General features: G+C 36.3%; 3 protein-coding genes across 3 annotated transcripts; 2 read left to right on the forward strand and 1 right to left on the reverse strand.

Annotated features, from left to right (window-relative positions):
• Positions 1–697: 697 nt before the first annotated feature.
• LOC136817977 (solute carrier family 25 member 3-like) lies at positions 698–14332 on the forward strand. The gene is made up of 5 exons (XM_067074333.1): positions 698–912; positions 11851–11972; positions 12559–12920; positions 13288–13571; positions 13783–14332. Exons 1-5 carry the CDS (start codon positions 807–809, stop codon positions 13938–13940), a joined length of 1032 nt encoding a protein of 343 aa, XP_066930434.1. The 5' UTR covers positions 698–806; the 3' UTR covers positions 13941–14332.
• Positions 14333–15148: 816 nt separating this feature from the next.
• Positions 15149–17353, forward strand: LOC136817958 (uncharacterized). The gene is made up of 2 exons (XM_067074309.1): positions 15149–15423; positions 15984–17353. The coding sequence occupies exons 1-2, from the start codon at positions 15327–15329 to the stop codon at positions 16946–16948; spliced, it is 1062 nt and encodes a 353-aa protein (XP_066930410.1). The 5' UTR covers positions 15149–15326; the 3' UTR covers positions 16949–17353.
• Positions 17354–20261: 2908 nt separating this feature from the next.
• Positions 20262–22853, reverse strand: LOC136818125 (uncharacterized). The gene is made up of 3 exons (XM_067074486.1): positions 22750–22853; positions 21873–22102; positions 20262–21220 (listed from the first exon to the last, which is right to left on the reverse strand). The coding sequence occupies exons 1-3, from the start codon at positions 22851–22853 to the stop codon at positions 21075–21077; spliced, it is 480 nt and encodes a 159-aa protein (XP_066930587.1). The 3' UTR covers positions 20262–21074.
• Positions 22854–23629: the final 776 nt, after the last annotated feature.

The following is a 23629-nucleotide window of genomic DNA, read 5'->3' on the forward strand; positions in this document are numbered from 1 at the left end:
AACTGACCTTGAAATATCGACCCGACCGGGATTCGAACCCACCAAATGAAAGAGTTTCTGATCAGAAACCCAGCGCGCTATCCGTTGAGCCACACTCGCACAGCAGAACACAAAATTTGAAAATACTTATTGAATGAATAAAAAGACGGGGGTAATGTTATTATAATATGGGTAAAATTGCCCCTTTTTTAACCTGACTGAAATTCGAGCCGTTACTAGCAACCCTGCGGGGCTCAGGGCGCCGAGTATGCACCCGGCACAGTGACAAGCCGTTACTAGCAACCCTGACCTAAACAATCCCAAACAGCAAAACCCCCGGAAAATTTAAAATGTCGGAATGAGCATTAGACAAGAGTTTTTTCCATTCCCTAGGCTGGCAGCCTGCCGATGATGTGCCAACAAACCCCACAAAGTCACAAACGCAAACAAAATAATATTTTGAATTTTGATTTTACCTTGGAAACCTAAAGTTTCACATGAAAACTTACCATTACTTGGAGGTTACAATTTGCTTGGATTTTAGGCCAATAAAGATCACATGGACCCGGATTAATGGGATTAATCCAAGAAATTTCGAAAATTTTATCAAATAAGTCGAAAGTCCCCCGTCCGGCTGACATCACATGCGGAAATAGTGGCCTCACAACCCTCAAAATTTTATGATGAAAAAATTCGATAATCTTGTTCAAAGCGTGTAAACAATCTCACGTGTAACCAACGTCCTATCACAGAAAGCGTCTTACAGTTGACCTTTCTTCAAGAGAAACAGTGTGTGTTGGCTTGGTGGTATCATAAATCCAGTCAAAATGTTTACTAAATTTGCTGAAATTTCCCAGACCAACTTGTTTTCTTCTCCATTCAATAAAGCATCATGCGATGCTCCAAATTCAATTATGCCTGCTATCAAGGAGGGTGAGTCTTTCAGTCCAGTCTGTATTATAACAAATGTTTCTAAATTTCAGTTATGATATCCCTTATATTTGGCTTTTGCGAAGGAATCCCTGAATTGGTTGGCAATGCACCCTTTTTATAGAAGTATTATTTTTTCCTCCTCGTGAAGGATGGGTGATTCCAAAGTTAAATTTAAAAGTTAGCTACAAACGCTCAAATGTCCTGCTTGTTTTACTTGCATCCACTGAAGTATGGAGGAATTGTTGTTATATGATAGACTGTTGTGTTTGCCTAAAAGTGTTTGGTCTGATGGTAAAAAGTTTTCCCATTCAACATTGGACATTTCATGCCCTGTGGTGCTTTACTAAGTTAAGTGCGTTGGACAGGGTCGTTTCTGGGTGTGGCTTGACCCAGTTTGCAGTTTTGTCAAGTGCAAGTGAAAAATTTGAAGTTTTCAGGTGCAAGTGCAGACAGTTTTTTAACCCCAGGTGCAGAGTTCTGCTATTTTCTCCTCAAGTGCAGCTAATTTTAGCAATTTTTTGCCTATTTGGGTTGCCTATTTCCATGGTAAAATTTATCAGGTGCGCTCTACCAGTGCGGAACTTCGTACATTCAGTCAGGGAAATCCCTCAATTGTGGTATACAGCAATTGCAGTACCCTCAACTACTCCAACTTGGGACTATCTTACGCAACATTCCACCACCATTTCACCGAACCTCCAAAGTCATTTGATTTGAGTTCAATGAACCGCGTATTAACACACGCGAATATGAACGTTTGAAGTCACTCACGCAGCAAGTTACACACTCGCTAGGCTGATGAAATTTATATATGAGTTTACCGTCGCCCGCCCGCATCTCTAAAAAGCACCCGCATGAAAATTTCATTATTTTCAAAATTCATAAATTTTTCATTATTTCCATATTTCTTTACAACTACAACCTCTATCTTTGTTAAAATCGTCTCTACTAGCCATTCCAGGGTCAAATTGAAATTATTCTGGTGGCAATCAAACCTAGTTCATCTTGTAGAGCTTCAAAAAAGAAAAAAAATGAGGGGTCATACACCTCCTAATGATAAGCGGTTCCGGAGATATTGAGATTTTGGTTCCGCTAAAATAGCACCTTTTTAGACATTTGAGGTTGACAATTTAGCCCAGAAATGGCATATATAATGGCACCGAAATATGCTGCAAAAATTGAAAATTCAAGCTTTTGTATTGAGTCAAGATATTCCAGATATCTTCATTTTGACTGCATACTTTTATCAAATTCTTTTTGTAATGGCTTGCTAACACTTCAAGGAAGAAATGAAAAGACATTTTTTTTTGAAAAAGAAGACATTGCATTGCATAAAACAATAAAAACGTTATAAAGCGGAAGTTAAAATTGCTGAACCTACCTATCTTTGTAATCAAAGCGCTGTGGAGGAAAAATTCCCCATGGCATATAAATAACTGTTTTAGGCTAAAAAAGGGTCAAATTTTTCAGCGGTACCACTCTCTATAATTCTAGTCCTCATTTTCAGGCTGAAAATGCTTGCCAAAGTATGAAAAGTAAAAAATAATAACTTTAATGAAAGAATTAATTTCAGAGAGTAGCACCATTGGATTTCTCAGGTATTTTCTGACAAATATGGAAAGTTTCATTGTCTGAACATTTTTTCCTTCGCAGCGCTTTGAAATCAAAGATGAGTTGTGAAATTTTTTGTGTCCCGCAGATCTAATTTTTCTAAAAATGGCCTTAGTTGGAACGAATTTTTAGATAAAAGTGTAGAATATTACACCTGCATATTATATATGGTTGGAAAGCTAAAAGAAAGCTCTAAATTACACAAAAATAATTAATTTTATAGCTCAACTACACAAAGAACGATTGCTTGTCAAAGTTGGACCTAAAATTGAAGATTTTCATGAGCGTCAAATAAAAAACAAGCAGACCCGGAATGGCTATCTCTACGCATGTTTACACGGGTAAACAAAGAAGATTTATTACAGAAAATGCTGCCGCCCTCAATACTTTACTTTTGGATACTTTTGGATTGGATGTGTTTGAGCGTACCGCTCTGGCAAGAATCTTTTGATCCACACCACAATCTACATTCAATCCATAATTCCTGAAGGAAGAAATGGATCAGCAGAGAGATTTCATGTCTAAAATTGAGTTTGAGTCGACTCTCCTGCACCCTGTATAACCACGGATTTGGGGTTCATCGGGAATTTTTTGCAAGTGTTTGTCAAGTGCATTTTTGAATTTGTCAACAGTAAAATTTTTCAAGTTTCTAATGCTCTTTGGCATTGCATTGAAAAGTTTTGCTCCTTGTATAGTCAGGGTACTGTCGCGTAATTTTGAATTGTTTGGACTGGCGTATTTGCTAAAACACATTCGTCCTAATCTTGGATGTTCTTTAGATTTGAAGCAATCATTGATATTTGGCACAAGATTTTCCAATATTTTCCAGGTGTATATGATCCTGTAGCGCTCTCTCCTTCTTTGGAGTGAGTATATTCTAAGCTTCTTTAGACTTTCCCAATAATTTTGGTGTGTTCCTTTTATTTGTTTTAAGAATGATTTCTGGATCTCTTCAAGTCTTTGAATAAGACTAATAGTACTGGGGCTCCATAACGCTGAGCAATATTCCAGTATAGGGATCACAAGTGATTTATAGAGAGTGATCATGGTATGTGTAGAGCGGGAAGTGAAGGTACGTAATATCCAAGAAATGATGTTTTTGGCTTTTTCAATTATTGATTCAATTTGATGTTTAAATAGACAATCATTGGAACTCCCAGGTCTTTAACATATTCCTTTGCTTCAATTTTATCTCCTGATGGTGAGGTATAGTGAGATTCATTTTTGATTTCTGTATTTGAGCCATAACGTAGCAATTCAAATTTTGCATCATTCAATTTCATATTGTTTGCGATTGTCCATTGATATAAAATCTGAAGGTCTTGTTGCAATATTTTTACATCTTCAGCATTCTTTATTGACTTGGTTGTGCGAGTGTCATCTGCAAAGGACTTGACGATAGATTGGATAACATTCTCATCTATGTCTCCAATGAGTATCAGGAAAATCAGGGGTCCAAGTACACTTCCTTGTGGTACACCTGAGATAACTTCTTGGTTGTTTGATTTCACACCATTAACCACTACAGTTTGTTACCTGTCTCTCAAAAAGGACTATCCAATTATAGATTTTACCAGTTATTCCTAGCCTTTTGAATTTTGACAGAACAATTGAATGATCCACTTTATCGAAAGCTTTAGAAAAGTCTAAGTAAACAACATCTACATTGGTCTCTTTGTCAAGTAAGTTTAATATAAGATCATGTTGTTCAAGGAGCTGACTCAGACAAGATCTTCCACTTCTAAAGCCATGCTGATTTGGGTTGAAAAAGTTATTTTCGTCCATGTGTTTGACAATGTGTTTTCTGATGACTTTCTCAAAGATCTTTATAACGTGTGATGTTAAGGCGACTGGTCGGTAGTTTGCAGCCAGTGATTTGTTTCCTCCTTTGTAGATTGGGGTTATAGTTGATTTTTTCAATTTGTTTGGAACAATTCCTTTTTCCAGACTGTTTTTCCATAGATGGCACAATGGGATGGCTAATTCTTCTTTACATTGTTTCAGGACTATTGCTGGGAAACCATCTGGACCAGCAGCTGAGGATGGTGATAATTCGTCAATGGCTTTCATTATGTCATTTTCAGTGACTACCATTTCTGATATTTCAGTGGTTTGTGTGTTGAAAGCTTGATCGTCAGGTGACATGGGTTCACTGAAGACTTTAGCATATTGATTTGAAAGGATGTCAGCCATTTCTTTATTCTTCATTGTAAGGTTCCCGTTTTTGTCTATTAGTGGTCCAATTTTAGTTCTCACTTTTGATTTCTTCTTGGCGTATGCAAAGAAATATTTAGAATTCTTTTTGATTGATTCAATAGCTTTATTTTCCGCAAACTTTTTTGAATCTTGGAAGGATTTTTGCAATTTTTTTTCGATTTGTAGCAGCTCCTCATTGATTTTTTTCTTTCAGGTTTGAGAAATTGTGAGTAAAAGTTTTTTTGTGATTTTTCTCCGTCTTTTGGTTAAGGATCTACGATACCTTTCAACTTTTGATCTCCTTTTGCCTTCTATTGGTATTCTGGTTGGTACATTATCTTTACAGATTTTGAAACACAGGGCATTTATGGTTTCCAATAATTCGTTTGGGTCGTCACTAAGTGTTTCCTTCCACCTGATACGATGCATGGTTTCTTTTATATTTTCCCAGTCTATTTCATCAGCAAAGAAGTTCAGGGTGCTAAAACCTGTACGAGGTTCTGGCTGCTCATCTTCATCTGATACAGTGTTAACATTAAGACATGTTGATACCAGGACAATTTTGTGGTGTGAGGTACTTTGAAGGACAGAAACTGTTGAGCAGTTATGGATAATGTTTTCATTGTTTGTGAAAACAAGATCAAGTATGTTTCCATCTTTATGTGTGGGAGTTTTCACGTATTGAGAGATGAAATAATCATTGCAGAATTGATTCAATGAGTTTAGGATGATTCTTTCATCCAAAGGACAACCAGGTTTAGGTGAGCCATCTGGCCAGGTAGCTTTAGGTAGGTTGAAATCACCACCAAAAATGATGTTTGGGGTGGCTCCTAGCTCTGATATTGCTGTTTTTACTCCCATTTGAGTGGGGTGTATAAAATCATTGGATGTCGATGGATTTCCATTGCTTTTATCGTCTGGTTGGCGGTAAGCTACCAACAAAGCCATGTTTTCAGCTTTCGAGTAAATACAAAGGAGTTGTACAGTTTTAGAGGAGTAAGAATAGAGTTCTTCAAATGTTGCACCAATGTCTTCTCTTACGTAAAAACACACTCCACCTGTGTATCTCCCTCTGTTTCTTTTCTTTCTTGAAGAATCACATCGGAATAGGGTAAAATTTTCAATCTTAAGTTCTGCTTCCATATGGCCCTTATGAAGCCATGTTTCAGACAGTCCAAGAAACAGTAAATTTTTATTGCATATATTATTTTTTATAAAAGGGACTTTGCTTTGAACAGTTTGGGGGCAAATTCCTTGAACATTAAAGAATGCAAAATTGTTTATTGACACTGGATTGGATTGAATTGGTTTTGATGTGGTAGATTTTGTAGATGTCTTGGTATTGGTATGGGTTGAATTGGATATTGTGTTGGAAATGAGGTTGGTAGAGGTGATTGGTCAATCCTACAACTGCAGTGGGCGTCCCGCCCATATATCTACCAAACCGCCCTGACCGCCATTTTAGTTTTTTGCAAAATCTAGCGCCACTGTAGAAATTGATCTTTATTTTTTGTTCGCAAAAGATGCGAAGGGTTGAAGCGAAGCAAAATTTTTTATTTTGAGAGAGCATGATTGGCAGAAATGGTGGATAAGGTGCTGTTGGGAAAATAATGAATAATGAATAATGAAATCATGCCGCATCTATTTTTGGGTAAGTTCACGACGGTAAACTCATATGTAAATTTCATCGGCCCTATTTGTTAATCTCATTGGGCGGTTAGGCGGCGAACGTTCTCTAATCCTACATTCGGCGTCCGATAATTTTAAATGAAAACAAAAGTTAAAAAGGGCGCGCTATTACTGAAAGTTATCGTGACATGTTATGACAGAAAGTATGATTGATAAACTTGTTATCAAAACAAATTTGTTGTCAAAGGATTTAACAATAAGTGAAAATACAGGCCAGATATCAACAAGTCCCATTTTGCGTACACTCGTCCCAAGTTGGAGCAGTTGATGGTACCGTGAGAGGTCCTAAAGCCGACACCACTGCCTAATTCCAACCCCCCCCAATAACTGTTATTAGAAAAAATTCAATGTTTACAAACATCAGTGTTTGCTGAAAAATTTATTCTTGAAATGGCGTAAAAACAGCAAAAAAATGCAAAAACACCTTAAAAGAGATGATATTTTTAAAAAGTTTAATTTGGCGGGAATTTAATTTGGCGGATTGCGGGGAAAAAAATTTTGGCATGAACTTAATTTGGCAAATTCTGGCCAAATCCGCCAAATTTTCTTTCTGCCAAAATTTCTTCGTTTAAGGTAGTTTTCATTTGTGGTTAGCCTGCGAAGGCTTATAACTGCTACATATATTGCTGGTCGACAAAGATAAACAAACATCGACTGCAAAAAATTGTACGAGAAGAAAGCTTTTCTTTATTAAAAGAATCTGATATGCGGAAAAAATATTTTGTCTATGCGTTAAAAAGATATGATGAATTATGTACAAAAGTTGTCTGTTTTCTCCTTGAATCCTGAATTCTGTTTCTTGAATATACTCCAGTCTGGAAAGGAGGGAAATGTTATGCTGGAGCTGCGCCAACTTAACTGGGAAAAGTTGAAGGCAGCAGATCTCAAACCTCAAATCTACGCCGGAGATCTCCGGCGCACAAACCGCAATTACCAGACTGGAATATACTGCAATTGCAGTATATGAAAATTTAAAAGTGACGTTTATACTGCAATTGTAGTAAAAAATTATTACCGCAATTGAGGGATTTCCCTGACTGACATTGCAGTTAGGAGAACCATCCAAACTCAGACTTGCCACAGAAAATGTCAAATAGACATTTAGGGGGTAGGGGTATTATTTGTTGATTTTAGAGAAGTTCACTCCATGCCAAATGTTACTTTGTCGTGTTTGTTTTTTATTGCTTTGGCTGTTTTGAAAACTTTAACAAACGGCCCAATGCTTATGCTTTGGGTTCTCTTTGTTTGACAGCCCGTGCGCTGCTGTGCAGCCCGTAAATTTTTCATCTGGGGTAATTTAAATTACGGGACGCTTTTGACTTATTTGGGCATTACTCTGAAAGTATTAATCTTAGAGATCCGATCTTTTGATATTTTATTCATCAAAGTATGACCTTTTCACTTTTTTCCCATTTGGGGGTAATAACAGGACACTTTAATCAGTAATATTTGTATAGAGCAATCTAGACCAACGGAGTATATTTAGATGCAAACCTTTGCAGGTTTTGAAGGACTTTGAGTGTAGTTATGATTTCATGAAACTAGAAAATCATGTTTGAAGTTTTCTTATTCTTATTTTCTGACACAAAAGCTTGAATAGTTCCTTCTAAAACTATGAAAATTCATTTTTATGGTGACATGTGAAACTTTTGTTGAAACATCAAATGTATGTTAGAATGATCTAACTAGACATTTTCTAAAATATCCAAAATCTAAGTCCAAATTGATAATAATATAATAACACCATTTTCAGGGGCGAATTTACCTCTTTATTTTAACCGTCCCGTAATTACCCCAGATGACTATACACGGCCACAATAAAAAAAATCATAACAACACTCATAAAAAATAAGTGTGTGTCTCTTTCTGTTTATTTTTCATCAAAAAAGGCATTTTATGCAATGTCTTCATTTGAAGTGGCGTCAGTGCGATAATTTGGTTTTGAACATTTAACAACACTGGAATGGTCTCAATCTTTTTCTGCCGCCATCACAAACGTAGACCTATCCCTGCCCATGTTTTGACAAGCAAATTTAACTATTGATCACTGCAACTTAATTTTTGGTTTGAAGGTACCTAAGATATTGTATTTTTTCTCCTCTTTATTTTAACTTTTCAATCAAGCTGTCTTGAGGTTTTTTCAACCACCCCTACAAAAATGTGTATTTAAGTTTGACAGGTCTTTTAAGAGCCACTGTCTGTAAGAATCAGATAATATCAGCTAATTGAGGAAGTGAATTTTTTTAAATTGGCTCATTTTGATATATTTTGTTCTAATTTATAAACTGAGAATCCACTGAAAATGTTAGGGTCTCAAAGCGATTCTGATGTTTAAATTTTCAAAGTTGAGCAGTCTCAGCCAACAAAAAATCAAAAATTTGGCTAAATAGGGATTTTGACCTCAAATTGTGCTTGAAGAATGATAAACAGAAACAATATTAACTTGATAATTTGAAAATATGTACAACTTTTAACAGAAAAATTCAAAATTTGTAACATGCAGATAACCGGTTGTTTAAAAAACATGAGCCCAAAATCAGGTTTTTAAACAATAAGACAAAGTTTGAGCCATTTTTGAGGGCAAAAATCAAAGCTGAAAAGCTTATCACTTCCCAAAAGTATCCTCAGGTTACTGCTGGAAAACAAAAAAAAAGGAGCCATCAACCTCTCTGATTTTTCAAATCGGCAGCCCAAAGTTGAAATTTTGGAGTTTTTTCTGTATGTTGCATTTTTGGCGCCATTTAAAAAGACGCAAAGTTGGAAGGGGCTTTGGGCTTTTGGCCCAAAAATATACATCCAACAACTTTTTTTACCTAAACTCATGGTTTTAACAAGAACCATTTGCCATAGCCAGCTTATTTCAGGTTCTCCAGTGAACCAACATATCCTATTTTTTGGTTAAAAACCGACATACTGTAGTTTAATAAAATAATCTTTGAGCTGAAAGCTCTCAAAAATATCAAAAAACCTCTTTTTTCTGAGTTCAGGTCCTGAAAGTACTCCCAGAACTGCACCAAAAAATATAAAATTGAGCCACTACACTTGTTTTCTGTACTGTTGCCAAAAAAGAATTTTCCTTGTATTTTCATTACCAGTCTCCTCAAAAGCGCTATGGGTTGAAAGGTGTATTATATTTTCAACAGAATGTAATTTTTTGAAAAAAATTCTTTGAAAAAATGCCAGCAAAACAAAAACAAGCGCATACTTGAAAGGAATGGATTGTAGTTAGCAGTTTCAAGGAAACTGATTTTTTTTTTCAAATATCAAATTAGCTTGTGAAATTTAATTTTTCAAGAAGGGCGGGAGATCTCCTATCAGCCTACACGTAACATAATCAGTAACGTAATAAAGCCTGGATACACAAAAAATAAAAATAAAAGAATTAAGGTCCTGGGAAGGAGGTCGATAATTAACTCTTTCCTCAGAGATTTCCTCTGATTTCAGAACTTCGGTCTTCAGCTTATCACTTCTTTTTGTGTCTTGTGCATTCCTTTTGTTTTTAATTTTATATTTCTTTCTTCCAAAATGTATATTGGGTTTTTGTTATAGAATGTCATGGTTAGTCGCTAGTTTTTATAACTTCACTACATCTCAAAGAATCAAATGGATTTTGATTGTTTGATAGCCAATGAGGTTTGAATTAATTTGATTTTTAAAAACTAAAGGTATTTGTCGGATAGGTCGTATTTAAATTTTCAAAAGTCTTGAGTCTTTCAGGTCTTTGACTGTTAGTGTAGGTTTTGGGCTGCTGAAAACTGTTTGCACATTATATCTGTAGGTATTGGCTGTCAACATGGGTATTTTGCTGTTGCAAAGTTAAATTTTTGAAGGTGGCGCCGACAAAGCAAAAACTCAGCGTCAAAAACTAAATGTCAAAAAAGAAATGTGAAATTGATTCAGATTGATTACTCTTAGGTTCCAGGAAATAAACAGGGGGGGTTGGAAAATTTTCAAAATTTTGATAAATGGGGGGACCTAATTGCCGGGGGTCAGAAATTGTACACCTAAAACCCAAAAATAAGGTAAATATAGGCTAACATTAGGCTATTTAGAGCAAAATAAGGGGCCTTCTCTTTCAGGGGGGATACAGAGGCAGGGTACTAACCAACTGGTACTAACCCATAGGGTACTAACTTGATTTTTTACTAAAATTTTGTTTAGTACCACCCACCCATATTTAGTACCAGGTACTGCTTCATTTTTGCTGTATAAAATAGGGAAAAAAATAGGGACACCACCCCTAAATCTTAAATTTTACAGATTAGACCAAGAGAGGGGTACTATTATTAGTTTTTCACACTGAAAATCGACAGATAATTCAAGCAAACTATCAATGATTGAGTCAGAAGCTTTTGTCCTTTGATTTTCATCACACTTCTTGACCATTTTGGAAGTTTTGTCTTCAAAAAATTTCTCAAAAGAGTAAAAAAAAATTGTCGATTAAAAAAATTTCATATCAAAAAAATTAATATTTGAAAAAAGTCAAAATATGTGACTCCCCAAGCGATTTGAAGTACATAAAAGTCCGATTGGTAAAAAGACCGTTCTTGTTTGGCCTCTACTCAACCGGTCTTTTTATTGTTTGGGCCGCTCAGATATTGAAGAAGGCCGATGCGAGGCCAGCTATTAAAAGCAGCCACAGTGAAGCGGCCACATAGTAAGTTTTAAGCTGCTAACAGCGGCCATTAGCAGCCCTTAGCTTTGTTTTTCAATTTACTTACATTTTCAATTACATTTTGGAACAAAGAAAGATTTTTTCAGCCAGGGTGTCAGGTACAGACAGCAGGGACGTCTTCTTCCATTTCACACATGTTTGAAAAAGAAAGTTCTTGGAAAAATTACATTGGCCGCTTCATGGCCGATCTTCTAAAATGTTTGGCCGCTTGAAATTTCACTTCGCCCGCTATGAGACCGGTCTTTTACCCGCTTTAGCCGATCGGACTTTAGTGTACTTCAAATCGCTTGGGGAGTCACATATTACAACAAACTACTTTTTTTATTGAAAACAGCAAAATTCTGTGAAAAAGTACCCAAATAGTATCCTGTACTTGCTTGAGGAGTGAAAAATACACCCCCACCCCCAAAGTAGTACCGGGTACTAACTTTTTTGAAATGCAAAAATAGACACCACCACCTGGCTATGGGTCAGTACCCTGTGTCTGTACCCCTCTGTCTCTTTGACAGCTGAAAATATTCTTAAGAATTAATAAATGGGGGGTCCTAATAAGGTCCCGGTGGTTGGAAAATTTTCGAAAAATTAACAAACCAGGGGGGGGGCGTTTATTTGGAACCTAATAGTACCTTTGGAAAATCTCCCTTTATCTGGTTAATAATTTTTTATTATCTGATCAACTTCAAATGTATGCAAGTTTTCTTCTCAATAATAACTAAATAACATATATGAGCAGGTTATATATATTGACACTAGTTTTCTTTTTTCAGGAGATAGCTGTGAATTCGGTTCATCCAAATACTATGCTTTGTGTGGATTTGGTGGCATTCTGTCATGTGGTATCACTCACACCGCTGTTGTACCTCTTGATTTGGTCAAGTGCAGAATTCAAGTAACTATCTCCTTTTCTCAACATACTTAAAAGTTGCGAAAAATCTGCTTTTATTTCTGTGTTTCTATTCTTTCAAAGGGAATTTTGCTCAAAGTGTACCTTTGAAAACTTCTTAATACTCTGCCTATTTAATTTATCCAAGACAATAGGCAAGATTGGACTTGACTATACAAAAATTCTCGACTTCAGTTGAGCTAGAATCTGGCGATGTGTGCATGTCTGTCTGTCTGTCTGTCACAAAAACTTTAGGGCAGCCTTGAGACATGAATAATTTGGCAAACTTTGGCAAACTTGTTCCTTGGGTAAGTATCTGGGGTGTTTTTTTTTCATTCTTAACTTAATTTTTTGGGCCTGGGCAATTGGGCCTGGGCAATTGGGCCTGGGCAATTGGGCCTATAAAAAATTTGAAGACTCTGAAGTTGAACCCAGTGCGTTGCGCACGTTAGACTATTCAAGAGGGTAGGATTTTTTTTGCAAAATGAAGGTGCATTCTTCTTTATTATTTAAACTGTTAACTTGACTTGAAACTTGAAATTTGTTAAACTCTTCGAGATGCACTTCTATAATCATCATCATTATTTTTCAGGTCGATCCTGCAAAATACACTGGTATCTTCCAAGGTGGTCGTCTCACCATTGCTGAAGAAGGAGTCCGTGGTCTCGCCAAAGGATGGGCTCCAACATTAATCGGTTACTCCATGCAAGGTTTATGCAAATTCGGCTTCTACGAAGTCTTCAAGATCCTTTATGGAAACATGATGGGTGAAGAGAACTGCTACTTGTACCGTACATCCTTGTACTTGGCTGCTTCTGCCAGTGCTGAGTTCTTTGCTGATATTGCACTTGCTCCTATGGAAGCCGTCAAAGTCCGTATTCAGACCTCACCAGGATTCGCCAACACTCTCCGTGAAGGTGTACCTAAACTATACAAAATGGAAGGCATCTCTGGGTACGTTTTTACTTATATTTTTCTCTCAGCCAATTCGCATCGATGAAGTCTTATTTTTTGCCTTCATTTTTTGTGATCCTTCTTTCGGATGAGAAATGAAGCCACTTATTTGCTATCCAAAACGTGGTTTTCACACAAATGTCAGACTGTGAAAGATATCCCGCTTAAAATAAAGAAAAGGTTAGATTCGATCCGTCATTCTAAATGCAGCGCAAATCTTTAAGGCTTCACTTTTTCTTGCTTGAGAAAGGTTATAGATTCCTCTTCAAACTCAATGGATAAGATAGTATCATCCAGGAATTCAAAGAAATTTTGTGACATTTTAAAAAGCTTTCCATCCCTTCTTTATGTTTATCTTTTTTATCAGATTCTACAAAGGATTGCCACCACTCTGGATGCGACAAATCCCATACACCATGATGAAGTTTGCTTGTTTCGAACGTACCGTCGAAGCCCTTTACAAGTACGTCGTACCAAAACCACGTGCTGACTGCACCAAATCCGAACAATTGGTGGTCACCTTCGCTGCCGGTTACATTGCTGGTGTCTTCTGTGCCATCGTTTCTCACCCTGCTGATACTGTCGTCTCTAAATTGAACAACTCTGCCGGTAGCACTGCTGTCCAAGCTGCCCGTGAATTAGGAATGAAAGGTCAGTGTTGTCTTTTTTTTTTAGTTTCAGGTCCATAATTAATTAGCTGATTCAATTATTTGAGGGGTCCTGGAGTTTGTTGTTTCCAAAGGTTTTTGTATTGAATGGAGGTTATATATTCTGATTGAAATCTCTCTGAATGATCGCATTGATCCCTGAAATTTTCTTCTATGATAACATTAATTCTCACTTTCGCTTTTGGCTTTTACAGGATTATGGAAGGGATTGGGACCACGTATCATTATGATTGGTACATTGACCGCCCTCCAATGGTTCATCTACGACTCTGTCAAAGTTGCTTTCCGCCTTCCACGCCCACCACCACCAGAGATGCCAGAAAGCTTGAAAGCTAAGATGAACCAACAATAAAGCAATCGATTTTTTAATTTATATACAAAACGACTGATTTGAGCGGAAAACGATGAAATGAGAGCTGTTCTGTTTTCTAGTTGCATATTTTTTTCAAAATAGTCTTCTTTTTTGAATTGGGTGTCCTTGAGGGAAGCCTTTTTTAAAAAGGCGAGAAAATTACAAAGCTGGCAATGGCTGTATAAGAATGTAAGTAGTTGTATGTGTGGACTGAACGGGAAAAGATGCAGACACCCAGAACATTAGCGTTATGAAATGTTGTTTGGTTATTTTGACCAATATAGTATACAAATGTTTTTGTGACCATGAATTTAGGACTGCTTTTACAAATTGTATAAATATAATTGTGTCGATAGTAGAAATACAAAGAAAAAGTTAAATAAAAATCGAAATGTAAGACGGTTTTTTTATTGGGTTATACATTTTGAGATTTGAAAATATTGCTTATGAAATTTTAATGTCTTTGCGATATTGACTAGTGACTATTTGTTAGTCATGACTTTTTAACAAAGTCTGGAAATTTTATAGCTTTTATAGAAACAAAAGGAAAACATGTCTATTGAATATAAAGTGGGCTTCTTAAAAATTATCTGGGCTGGAACTTTTCACACCTCGACTTAAATCAGGATTCTTTTCAGGGTTTATTCAAATTTGTCTTCTCTGAAATCTTGTTTTCCATGAATTTCGAACTACTTTTCAGTAAATTGAATTTTTTCCTTTCTCACCTAAAACATCTGTGGATGCTTAATATTTTAATATGTCCGATGGGATTTTTTCCAAGACAATATAAATGCCCTAGAACTACTCCCTTTCGTATTATTTCGAAATATATAAGACATTTTTGTGTGGGCGAAATAATCTTGACTATATTATATATCTTTTCAAAAGTCAATATGTTTATGATCTTTAAATGTGAGAATAAAAGGCTTTGAAAAATATTCGATGAGAAAGAATTGAAATTTTAAACTTTTAAAACTTTTTGTTTTGAAGTCAATTTTCCCCTTTTTTTCAAAGAAAAAGGAAAATTTTACTTGTTCCCTTATTTTCTGTTGCTTTTGTTCATCATCGTACAAGGTTTATTTTACATCTCACAATCACACAAGAAGAGACAAAAGGCATTATCACACTGATTGTGTTGAATAAAAAAAAAGCAAAGCAGATGTTTTTTTAATACGATCTGCCTTTCTTTTTTTCTTCATTCCACTTGATTTTCCTTTTTTATAAAAATACATAGTAAAGAAAGAAATTCATAGCGGAGGTGACGAGTAAGTGACGACTGAAATTTCTTCAAGGAGAGTTATTCAATTGTGTCTTTCTTGACTAGAACACATCTCTCAAGAGTCAAACACTTTGTGAATCATACTTACCGGAAGAAGATTACGAAAAATGAAGAATTTGATTTTCTTTGTCACTTTGTCATCGTTGATGGCGGGTTGTTTTTCTGTCAAGACTAAAAATTCGGATTCTGATTCTGTGAAAAACAGTAAGTCATTGTTGTATTTTTTTGTTGTAGACTTGTAATCTAGATATACGTGTGGACGCTTTTGCTTAGCTTCAGAACTTTCATACTGCTTTTATTTCACGTTGACTGTGATAATCTATTATGGCTCTGTTCCTTTCATTAGTTAGTGGTGAGTATGTATATGTGTTTTGAAGCGAGCCGGAGACGGATAGGTTTTGATTTGTCTAGATCCTAATCGACTGAGGACGACGGTAAATCAGTACTTTTACCGTCCTCGATTTTGCGCGGTACAAATAGCTTCAGTCACTCAGCCGCCGTCCTCAAACATGCAAATTCACGAACTCGCTTAAAGGTCTCATAAAGGAAGGAGTGTTTCACGCAGAGCTTATTTCGTTACGAAGAGTTCTCTTTGGGAGGAAGTGTGCACTACGACTTTCGACACTCGGCGTGATTTCCCATTACACTTTCCTCAAGTTTAAAAGAGTCTATTTTTATGCAGTGGCCGTTACTTTGAGACACCAGAACATTTTCTATGGCAAAAGTATTTCAACTTTGGTTAAATTGTTCATTCTTTAATTTAGACTTGAAGCGAATCATCAACACTGCTCTTGATGCCCTCGTTAATATTGAAGATAATGCAAACGGAGTTACCGCGCGGTCGGACGAATTGAGTGCTCAAGCAGCTGCTACATTATCTGACGAGGAGACCGCAAGGAAGGAAATTGAAGAAGACGACTCTCTTTCAAACGAAATTAAAGACTTAGAGAAGATCTTGGACGCGGCTGAAAAGAGAGATAACCCAAAACGAGAAAGCCGAGATGATAAAGGAGAAAAACATGATCTATTATCAAACGATATGCGTGAAGCAAAAGAAAAGAGAGATGATGTATCAGGTGTGAAAGAGAACACCACTGATAAGCGTGAAACAGCCTCTAGAGAAGAGAAGGCTACTGTTGTCATGGATAATGATTCGTTACGCGATTTGGTTGATCTAGTCGTCCGCGCGATTGACGAGGAAGCAAGACGAGAAGAAAAAAAAGATATGAGCGGCCGCGAGAACAGCAAACGTGAAATTATTCAAGAAGAAAAGAGAGCATTGCATAGAGATCGGAAAGAGAAAAAAGAAGTTATCGAGGAAAAGAAAAGAGACGAAACGAATGAACTTTGTAACACTCGAAAACGAGAATGCGTACAAAAGAAGAGTAGCGAAATCAGCGCTGATACTAAAGTGGAAGAAGCAAAATCGACCAAGACGGAGAAAAAATCGATCGAAGACAAAATTGAATCCAAAAAAACGGCTGAAAAATCAGTTGCTGTTGAAAAGAAGGTGGAAAAGAAGGCAGCAAGCGTTAGCGGGGAAAAGAAGAAAAAAGAAGATTCAAATGAAATCCGAGAAATGGTTGAAGAAATTTTAAATGGTAAAAATGATGAAGAAAGGGAAGCTTTTGCATCTTTGTTAGAAAGTGTTTTTGAGCGAACAACAAAGAAATCGGTTGCCGGTACTTCAGCCGATCAGCAGAAAGAAAAGAAAAACAAAGACGATTAGACTTTTATTATCTATAACAATTAAATTATAAAACGATTTTCATTCAACGCATATATTATCAACAATATTCCAAAATGACAACTTTTTCGAGCTCTTCTTGCTGACTTCCAAAAAAGGCTCACTTGAGATGGAGGTGTGTCTTCAAAAGAAAAGCGGCACACTATACTACTTTTAGAAATGGGAATATCTAATAGTTGGCTTGACGATTTTTTTCTCGTGGGTTAATATCATAATTTCATCTTTGTACAATTTAAAGTAATTTTTATCAATTTATCATATTTATTTATTTGGCATGGTATCCAAACCCTGATGATATATACATTTTGTCTATGTACACATTTTTTGTTTTCGTATTGTGGTGGTAAAATGTCGAATTAATTATTGATGATTAATCTTACAAGTAAATTTTTATATCTCGTAACTTTAAGGATGTAACGGTCTTGGTAAAGATTTCAGGTTACCCTCGACTGGCTTTCGCAAATTCACTCTACTAAACCATGTAATAAGACAGATACAATGTTTATTACATAGTTTAGTAGAGTGAATTTGCGAAAGCCAGTCGAGGGTAACCTAAGATCAGATTGTGCTTGTTTTCTTCCCACCAAGCTGAAGCTCTAAAGGGATGGGGGAAAACCATTGAGTTTCAAGCCGAAGGCTAGAGGTCAATCTCCTTGGTAGGATTTGAAGCCAACAAATCCTACCAAAGTTGCGCGGCCTTGAGCGACCCGCCTGGTTTTTACACAAATGACAGATTGAAACTAAAATTTACCGCTTAATTTTGAAAAATATATCACTCAAAAACAAAGGAATTGCTAGATTCAATCCGTCATCAAAAATACGGCGCATATTTTAAGGCTTCAATTTTTCTTGCCTGAGAAAGGTGAGAGATTGACCTCTAGCCCTTCGGGCTTGAAACTCAATGGGGAAAACATACAATGTGACGAATATGCAATCTCGAAATCGTAAGGACCGCGTTCGTCTAAAATGACTGGGGATGACAACAACGTTGCGTGATTGTGTTTAAGTTTATGAATAGAGCGCCGTATCAGTTTTTGACTTTCTGGCGCACAACAAGATTCTTTTCCGCGGGAGGACTATTTTCCTCAGATCTATAATTTTCAAGCGCCTTTAGAGGTTTACCGTGCGCGTAAGAAAATTATGAACAGCTGTTATCAGGTTAGTCGAGGGCGACCCAACGGCTCCCTTTTCTCTAGATAGGGGAGGGTGCGGCACCTTTCCCTGGATCTCTCCTTAGTCCGTCTCTGAGCACCAAGCAGAGAGTCACCAAGCACCATTATAGAATCTTAGGTATTAGGGCGGTCAATGTAAAAACTCGTATAGTAAAGATTACATCATTAATAGCATAATTTAGTATAATTATGCTATTGTTTTGGCGGCTCCCTGACCCTTACTGGGAAGATCGATATTCTTTAAAAAATGTTTCTAATAAAACATCGATATTTATAAGAAGTGTTTCTTATAAAGCATCGATATTCTTATAAAAAAGTTTTTCTTAAAAGTAACCTCCATCCCCGACCGACCTCCATCACAAAGCGTAATGGGTATTCAGGAACACTGTACGCTAATGACGACTTAATAGTAAGTCCAAATTTTTGAAGATTTTTGCGTCTAGCCAACGGGAAGCCGTTATATGGAGGCGCAATCAGTCCTGATTACCCATGATCCATTTCGATTGTAAAGTGGCCTATGACCCGGCTGAAGATGAAACCCACAACCTTGCACATCAGAGCAGATAGCAGATAGCTTTATCTTCAAGCAACGGCAGCTGCATGGTTTGTAACATTACCTATACACCGGATTCTAGTTAGATTTTCAAACAAAACATGACAATTCTTAATAGTTTTTTAGAAATTTAGAAATGCTATCATAATATCTATTGGCTACAGTTTTCATTTTATGAAAGAAAAATGAACGAAAAAGGTTACTTGCGGTTTACCGCTAGCTACAGCTTTTTAATCAAAAAAATGGAAATTTGTTGCTAGTATTTTTAAAAAGTGTCTTTTGGTTTTATAAAATGCTCTTTACAACAGTGAAGGTTTACGACAAAAAATTACATCAAAAACATCCTATCTAAGAAAACCTTTTACAAGAAAATAAGCGAAAAGATTGCCACGCGTAGGTAGTAAAATTTAAAGCACCAAAGGGACTGGAAAGTAGTGTGATTCACATATATAAGAAACTTTTTCGCTAGATGATGAGTATGAAGGCTAGAGAAGAACCTGGTGATAAATGAAACCACTTATTTCTTGTCTAAACACGTGACCCGCGTGAATTTAAAAGAAACGCCAGATTGAAAGGAAAATCTCTCCCAAATAACACTGTTTAGAGATGAAATGTGATAATTAACTAAGGAAATAAGTCCAAAAAATGCGAAAAACGGATAAAATTCCGGATTTTTCGTTAATTTTCTCCGGTACAAACCCCCTAGAATTTTTTTTTTCAATTTTTTTTTCAGTTTTTACAAAATTAGTATATTAGAAGTAATTCCTGAAAATTTGGTGCATTTTTGAACATTATTGACCGAGATATACTATTTTAAAGATGACATGGTAATTTCATTTCCTAAGGAAATCCAAGCAAAAAGGAAAATTTCGCGTTTACGACCCCCTATAAAAGTTGAAAATTTCGGTCAAAAGCTGTGAGTTTGAAAAAAGCACCCTGATTTTTCTTAAAATATAGTAGTTAAGGCTTCCGAAAATCATAGTGAGGCTTCCTCCGTCGAGTGAGCCCCAAAAAGTGTCTAGCTCATGGGCTACATTCACAAACAAAGTAATTACTATAATTAAATGGACTTCAATGTTTGAGAAAAACACTGGAAAAACATACAATGGTCCCCCTCAACCACCCTCCCCCCTATGTGGTAATGTTTAGTATGAATGACCGACTTTTCCAATGTCCTTAAACATTGCCATTGGGGGTGGGGAGTGGGCCTTGAAGGTTATATTCTACATTTTACTCGCAATTTTCGTCCATGATTGTAGGTTCAATCTGTCATTCCAAATTACGCAGGTGCAAATTACAAGGCTTTACTACTTTCCTCGTTTGGAAAAAGGTTCAAGATTCTTCTCTAGTCCTTTGGGCTTTAACTCTATGCAATAAACTTATCTCTAGAATCTATGTAATCATTTCTTGACCTGAGTATTTTAAGAGAAATTCACAGCATTTAATCTCACAGAAACCAAGATACGTAACCTACGTCATTTCCATTCAAAATTAAAAACATTATTCTTGGAACGTTATGCAATGCATTACCCCTTTGACCCAGTGAGAATTTTTTTTTTTGGGGGGGGGGAGGGGGGCTAAAAGGAATATGATGCTTATAATTCACCTAAGCTAATCTTTTGTGAAATATCGGAAATTTAGTAATCATTCCATTCAAAAAGTGTTCCAATTTTGGAAGCAGTGGAATGTGGCTAGTCGTGGAATGTCTGTTTTTATTTGACCACTTCGAAAACTTTTGGAACAGAAAAAATTGACGACTTGCAAAATATTACAGGCTTATATATAGTATAGGCTTATGTTATGCTTAGGAAATTTGTAAATCTGAGCCTTCATATGCTTAAAAGCGTTATGCTTATGAAAAATAAACACGTACGTGCGAAATTGTGATGATTTAGGATTATTATCCTTTGTACTACACACCCTGAATTTGCTTAAATCAATGTTCCAGGTTCAGATTTTGTTCTAAAATTAGGTACCTTATCGGGGAAAACTTCGTCGGGGAAATTTTTCGTCGGGGAAAATTCTCGTCGGGGAAAAATATTCCTCACTTGCTGGTTTTGGTAAGCGCATTAAGGCCGGGGAAAATTTTCGTCGGGGAAAAATATTCGTCACTTGGCCGAAATTTCGTCACTTTTCCCCGACGAAGTTTTCCCCGATAAGGTATTCTCATTTTTTGGTGCTTCTAGCCTTATTGTTCCAGGTGGTGTTAAAAGGGTATAAACCTCCTGAACGTTTAAAACAATCTTTTTAATTTTTTTAATTTAGCATTTTCTAGCTCTATATTGGATAATGCTTCTACATAATTTCTAACGTATCTTTAAAACAAATAAAGTAAATAAATAAATAAATATATTTTTTTTTAAACAAAGCAGTCAAAATGTTATCATTTTTGGAATGCCGGTCTTGCAATGGAGATTGCGCTTAAGAAAGTCAACAGAACCATGACATAAAAAGTCCCACTCCATCCAAAATATGTTAAGACCATTGCAATGAAAGGGCCTTCAAGTATAGCACCAAGACTTCCAAATCCTAAAGGGAAAAATAGAAATGGAGAAAGATCAAATAAAACACACAACAAAATTATACAGAATTTAAGGCAATTATTAACTACTATTCATATCTACACCCCCTTCTCGCAGACGCGCCATTTTTTAACGGTTTTTTTCCAGGGGGGGGGGGTACTTAGGCAAAATGGGTGCCGGGTATGTGCGAGCCATAAGGGTACATTTTCTCATTCCTCAAAAGTCTCTCAAAGGGGTACAAATTCCAAAGTTAGTCTCTGAAAGGGTCCCAAAATCACGAAAATCAAAAAATTCTCTCTCAAAGGGTCACGTTTTCCAAAAATTTTGAGAAAATCAAACCAAAATTTAATGAAAAAGTCTCTCAAAGGGTCCCAAAATCACCAAAATTTTGTCTCTCAAAGGGTCGATTTTCGATTTTCGGCTCGGACATACCCGTCACCTCGCAAACCTAGTACCCCCCCCCCGGTTTTTCTCTAGGCTAAATTTGCCACTACTGGCAAAAACTTGCTTGTCTTCGTAGAATATATCGCACCATGAATGTATTTGGCCTTTTGCTTGAAAACGAAAGCAATGTTTTTTGATTGACGCTTAATTTTGATGTGATTGTTCTATCTTAGCCAAAATCACTTTACTGGGGTAAAGAAAAAGTTACTACTTACCATTTATTAATCCTGAAACTGCTGATTGCGCATTTTCCCGTGTACCAATTTCTACTGCCAGTGATCCAGAAATGACTGCATCCGGACCGGAACTTCCGGCTCCCGCCAGAAACAAAAATATAGCATTCATAACCATTCCACACTGACTTGTAAGTTGGAACAAACAAAGGGCGGATGTGGAGAGAGTCAGTAATACGAATACACCCATATATGTATTTCCTCGCATGACCCTAGTTAAAAAAAGGAATATGTAATGATGATTTATAATACGGTATTACAGTACCAATATTTGAGAGGGTGGAGCAGCAAACAGAGGAAGGCGAAGGAGCAGGAGGAGAATCCCAATTATTTCTTACAGATGACTTTTAACTAAAACAACATTGTTTTTCGAATTTGTGCATCTCTTGATAAAGGCTTTCTCTCACTTTTGTCCCTGGGACAAAATCAGCGTGTCTTTTGTATATTTCCCTCACTTTTTGTCCCATGAAACAAAAAAAGAAACCATGAGACGCGCACTTTTTTTCTTGTGTTGGTGGGATGGAGCATGTTGCATTGCACCAACGCAGAAAAACTTCTCGAGTCCCCAAGAATTTCTCAAAAAAGCTGTTCTTTCTTTTGTTTAAGAAACTGTGTAAGTGAATGATCAAAAAAATCATTAAACAACGGTACTGTACTGACAAGTAATCTTTTTTTTAAGATTAAGTGTTAAGAGTTTCCCGTGATTCTTTGTTATACCCAACAACCTTTATTACCCTGAACTTAGCCATTTATAAACTCTGATTAAATAATTTTGACTGGTAAGGATTGAGACGAGCTGCCAGGGTTCATAAAACTTGTGCTAAAAACAAAGTAAAATGGAAAAAAATGGGAAACTCACTTATCAATGAAGAGACCAATGGATGCAGATCCCACTACACCATCAATCTCATACAATGTACTGAACATTCCTGCTTCTGCTTTTGAATAATTCAGCTGAAACATAATTGTCATAATAAACAAGATATTGTTGAAGGTCCACTCCGCTTTCTTATGTCTTAGATATGATCGGAATTACGAACGAACTGTAGGAAATGAGCACTGTCTTAAGGACATACTACTCCAAGTTATGTAAATAATATAACTTGTCAGTCCGAGTCGACCCAGTTGAACTTACTTTCCTTAAACAAATTGAAGGATTTCTTGATCAACTAGGATTTCCAAACAGAGTAACTAAGGGACGCAGAAAAGGGAGATTCAATCGAACACTATGAATTGCACAGAACTAGTTAGAAATAAAAGTTCAAAACGTTCAAACAGGAAATTGAGAAATTCTGAGTGCTAAATACGAATAATATTCTGAACTTAAGTATACTTCCAGAAAGGATCGGGACCACCCTAAGGGTGATCCCTAATAAAATATAGATAAACACTTACATGTTTAAGATGCAAAAGTAATACCCAAAACTAAGTGAGTAAGTAAGTAAGTTAATAAACGATATAAAGCGTATTTATACGATTCAATGAATAATGATGATAATAACGATTATTGTTCTATAATTTGACTCTAATACAAAAGGCTACATAAAGATATAGGGGAATGGTGACTATAGTAATCTTATACGTGAAAATGATGACAGCAATTATTTCTTAATAAAGCTACATCATCAATTTTGATTTGGAGTATTACATAACTTTGGGTTTATTGGCATGGGGAGACTTATCTAGGAATAAAACCAAGGAAATATGGATTTTCAGGGGGAGGGTCGTCTAGGTTTACG

Source organism: Clytia hemisphaerica, unplaced genomic scaffold (genome assembly GCF_902728285.1).
Source record: "Clytia hemisphaerica strain Z4C2 unplaced genomic scaffold, Clytia hemisphaerica genome assembly, whole genome shotgun sequence".
Taxonomy (NCBI): Eukaryota; Metazoa; Cnidaria; class Hydrozoa; order Leptothecata; family Clytiidae; genus Clytia; species Clytia hemisphaerica.

Excerpts from the sequence above, each read along its gene's own strand:
- LOC136817977 (XM_067074333.1), top strand. The coding sequence starts at position 807 with ATGTTTACTAAATTTGCTGAAATTTCCCAGACCAACTTGTTTTCTTCT. Across the intron at positions 913-11,850 it reads TATGCCTGCTATCAAGGAGG|GAGATAGCTGTGAATTCGGT; the intron begins GTGAGTCTTTCA and ends TTCTTTTTTCAG. Across the intron at positions 13,572-13,782 it reads CCGTGAATTAGGAATGAAAG|GATTATGGAAGGGATTGGGA; the intron begins GTCAGTGTTGTC and ends TGGCTTTTACAG.
- LOC136817958 (XM_067074309.1), top strand. The coding sequence starts at position 15,327 with ATGAAGAATTTGATTTTCTTTGTCACTTTGTCATCGTTGATGGCGGGT. Across the intron at positions 15,424-15,983 it reads TTCTGATTCTGTGAAAAACA|ACTTGAAGCGAATCATCAAC; the intron begins GTAAGTCATTGT and ends TCTTTAATTTAG.
- LOC136818125 (XM_067074486.1), bottom strand. The coding sequence starts at position 22,853 with ATGTTTCAGCTGAATTATTCAAAAGCAGAAGCAGGAATGTTCAGTACA. Across the intron at positions 22,103-22,749 it reads ATTGGTCTCTTCATTGATAA|GGTCATGCGAGGAAATACAT; the intron begins GTGAGTTTCCCA and ends TTTTTTAACTAG. Across the intron at positions 21,221-21,872 it reads AGTTTCAGGATTAATAAATG|GATTTGGAAGTCTTGGTGCT; the intron begins GTAAGTAGTAAC and ends TTTTCCCTTTAG.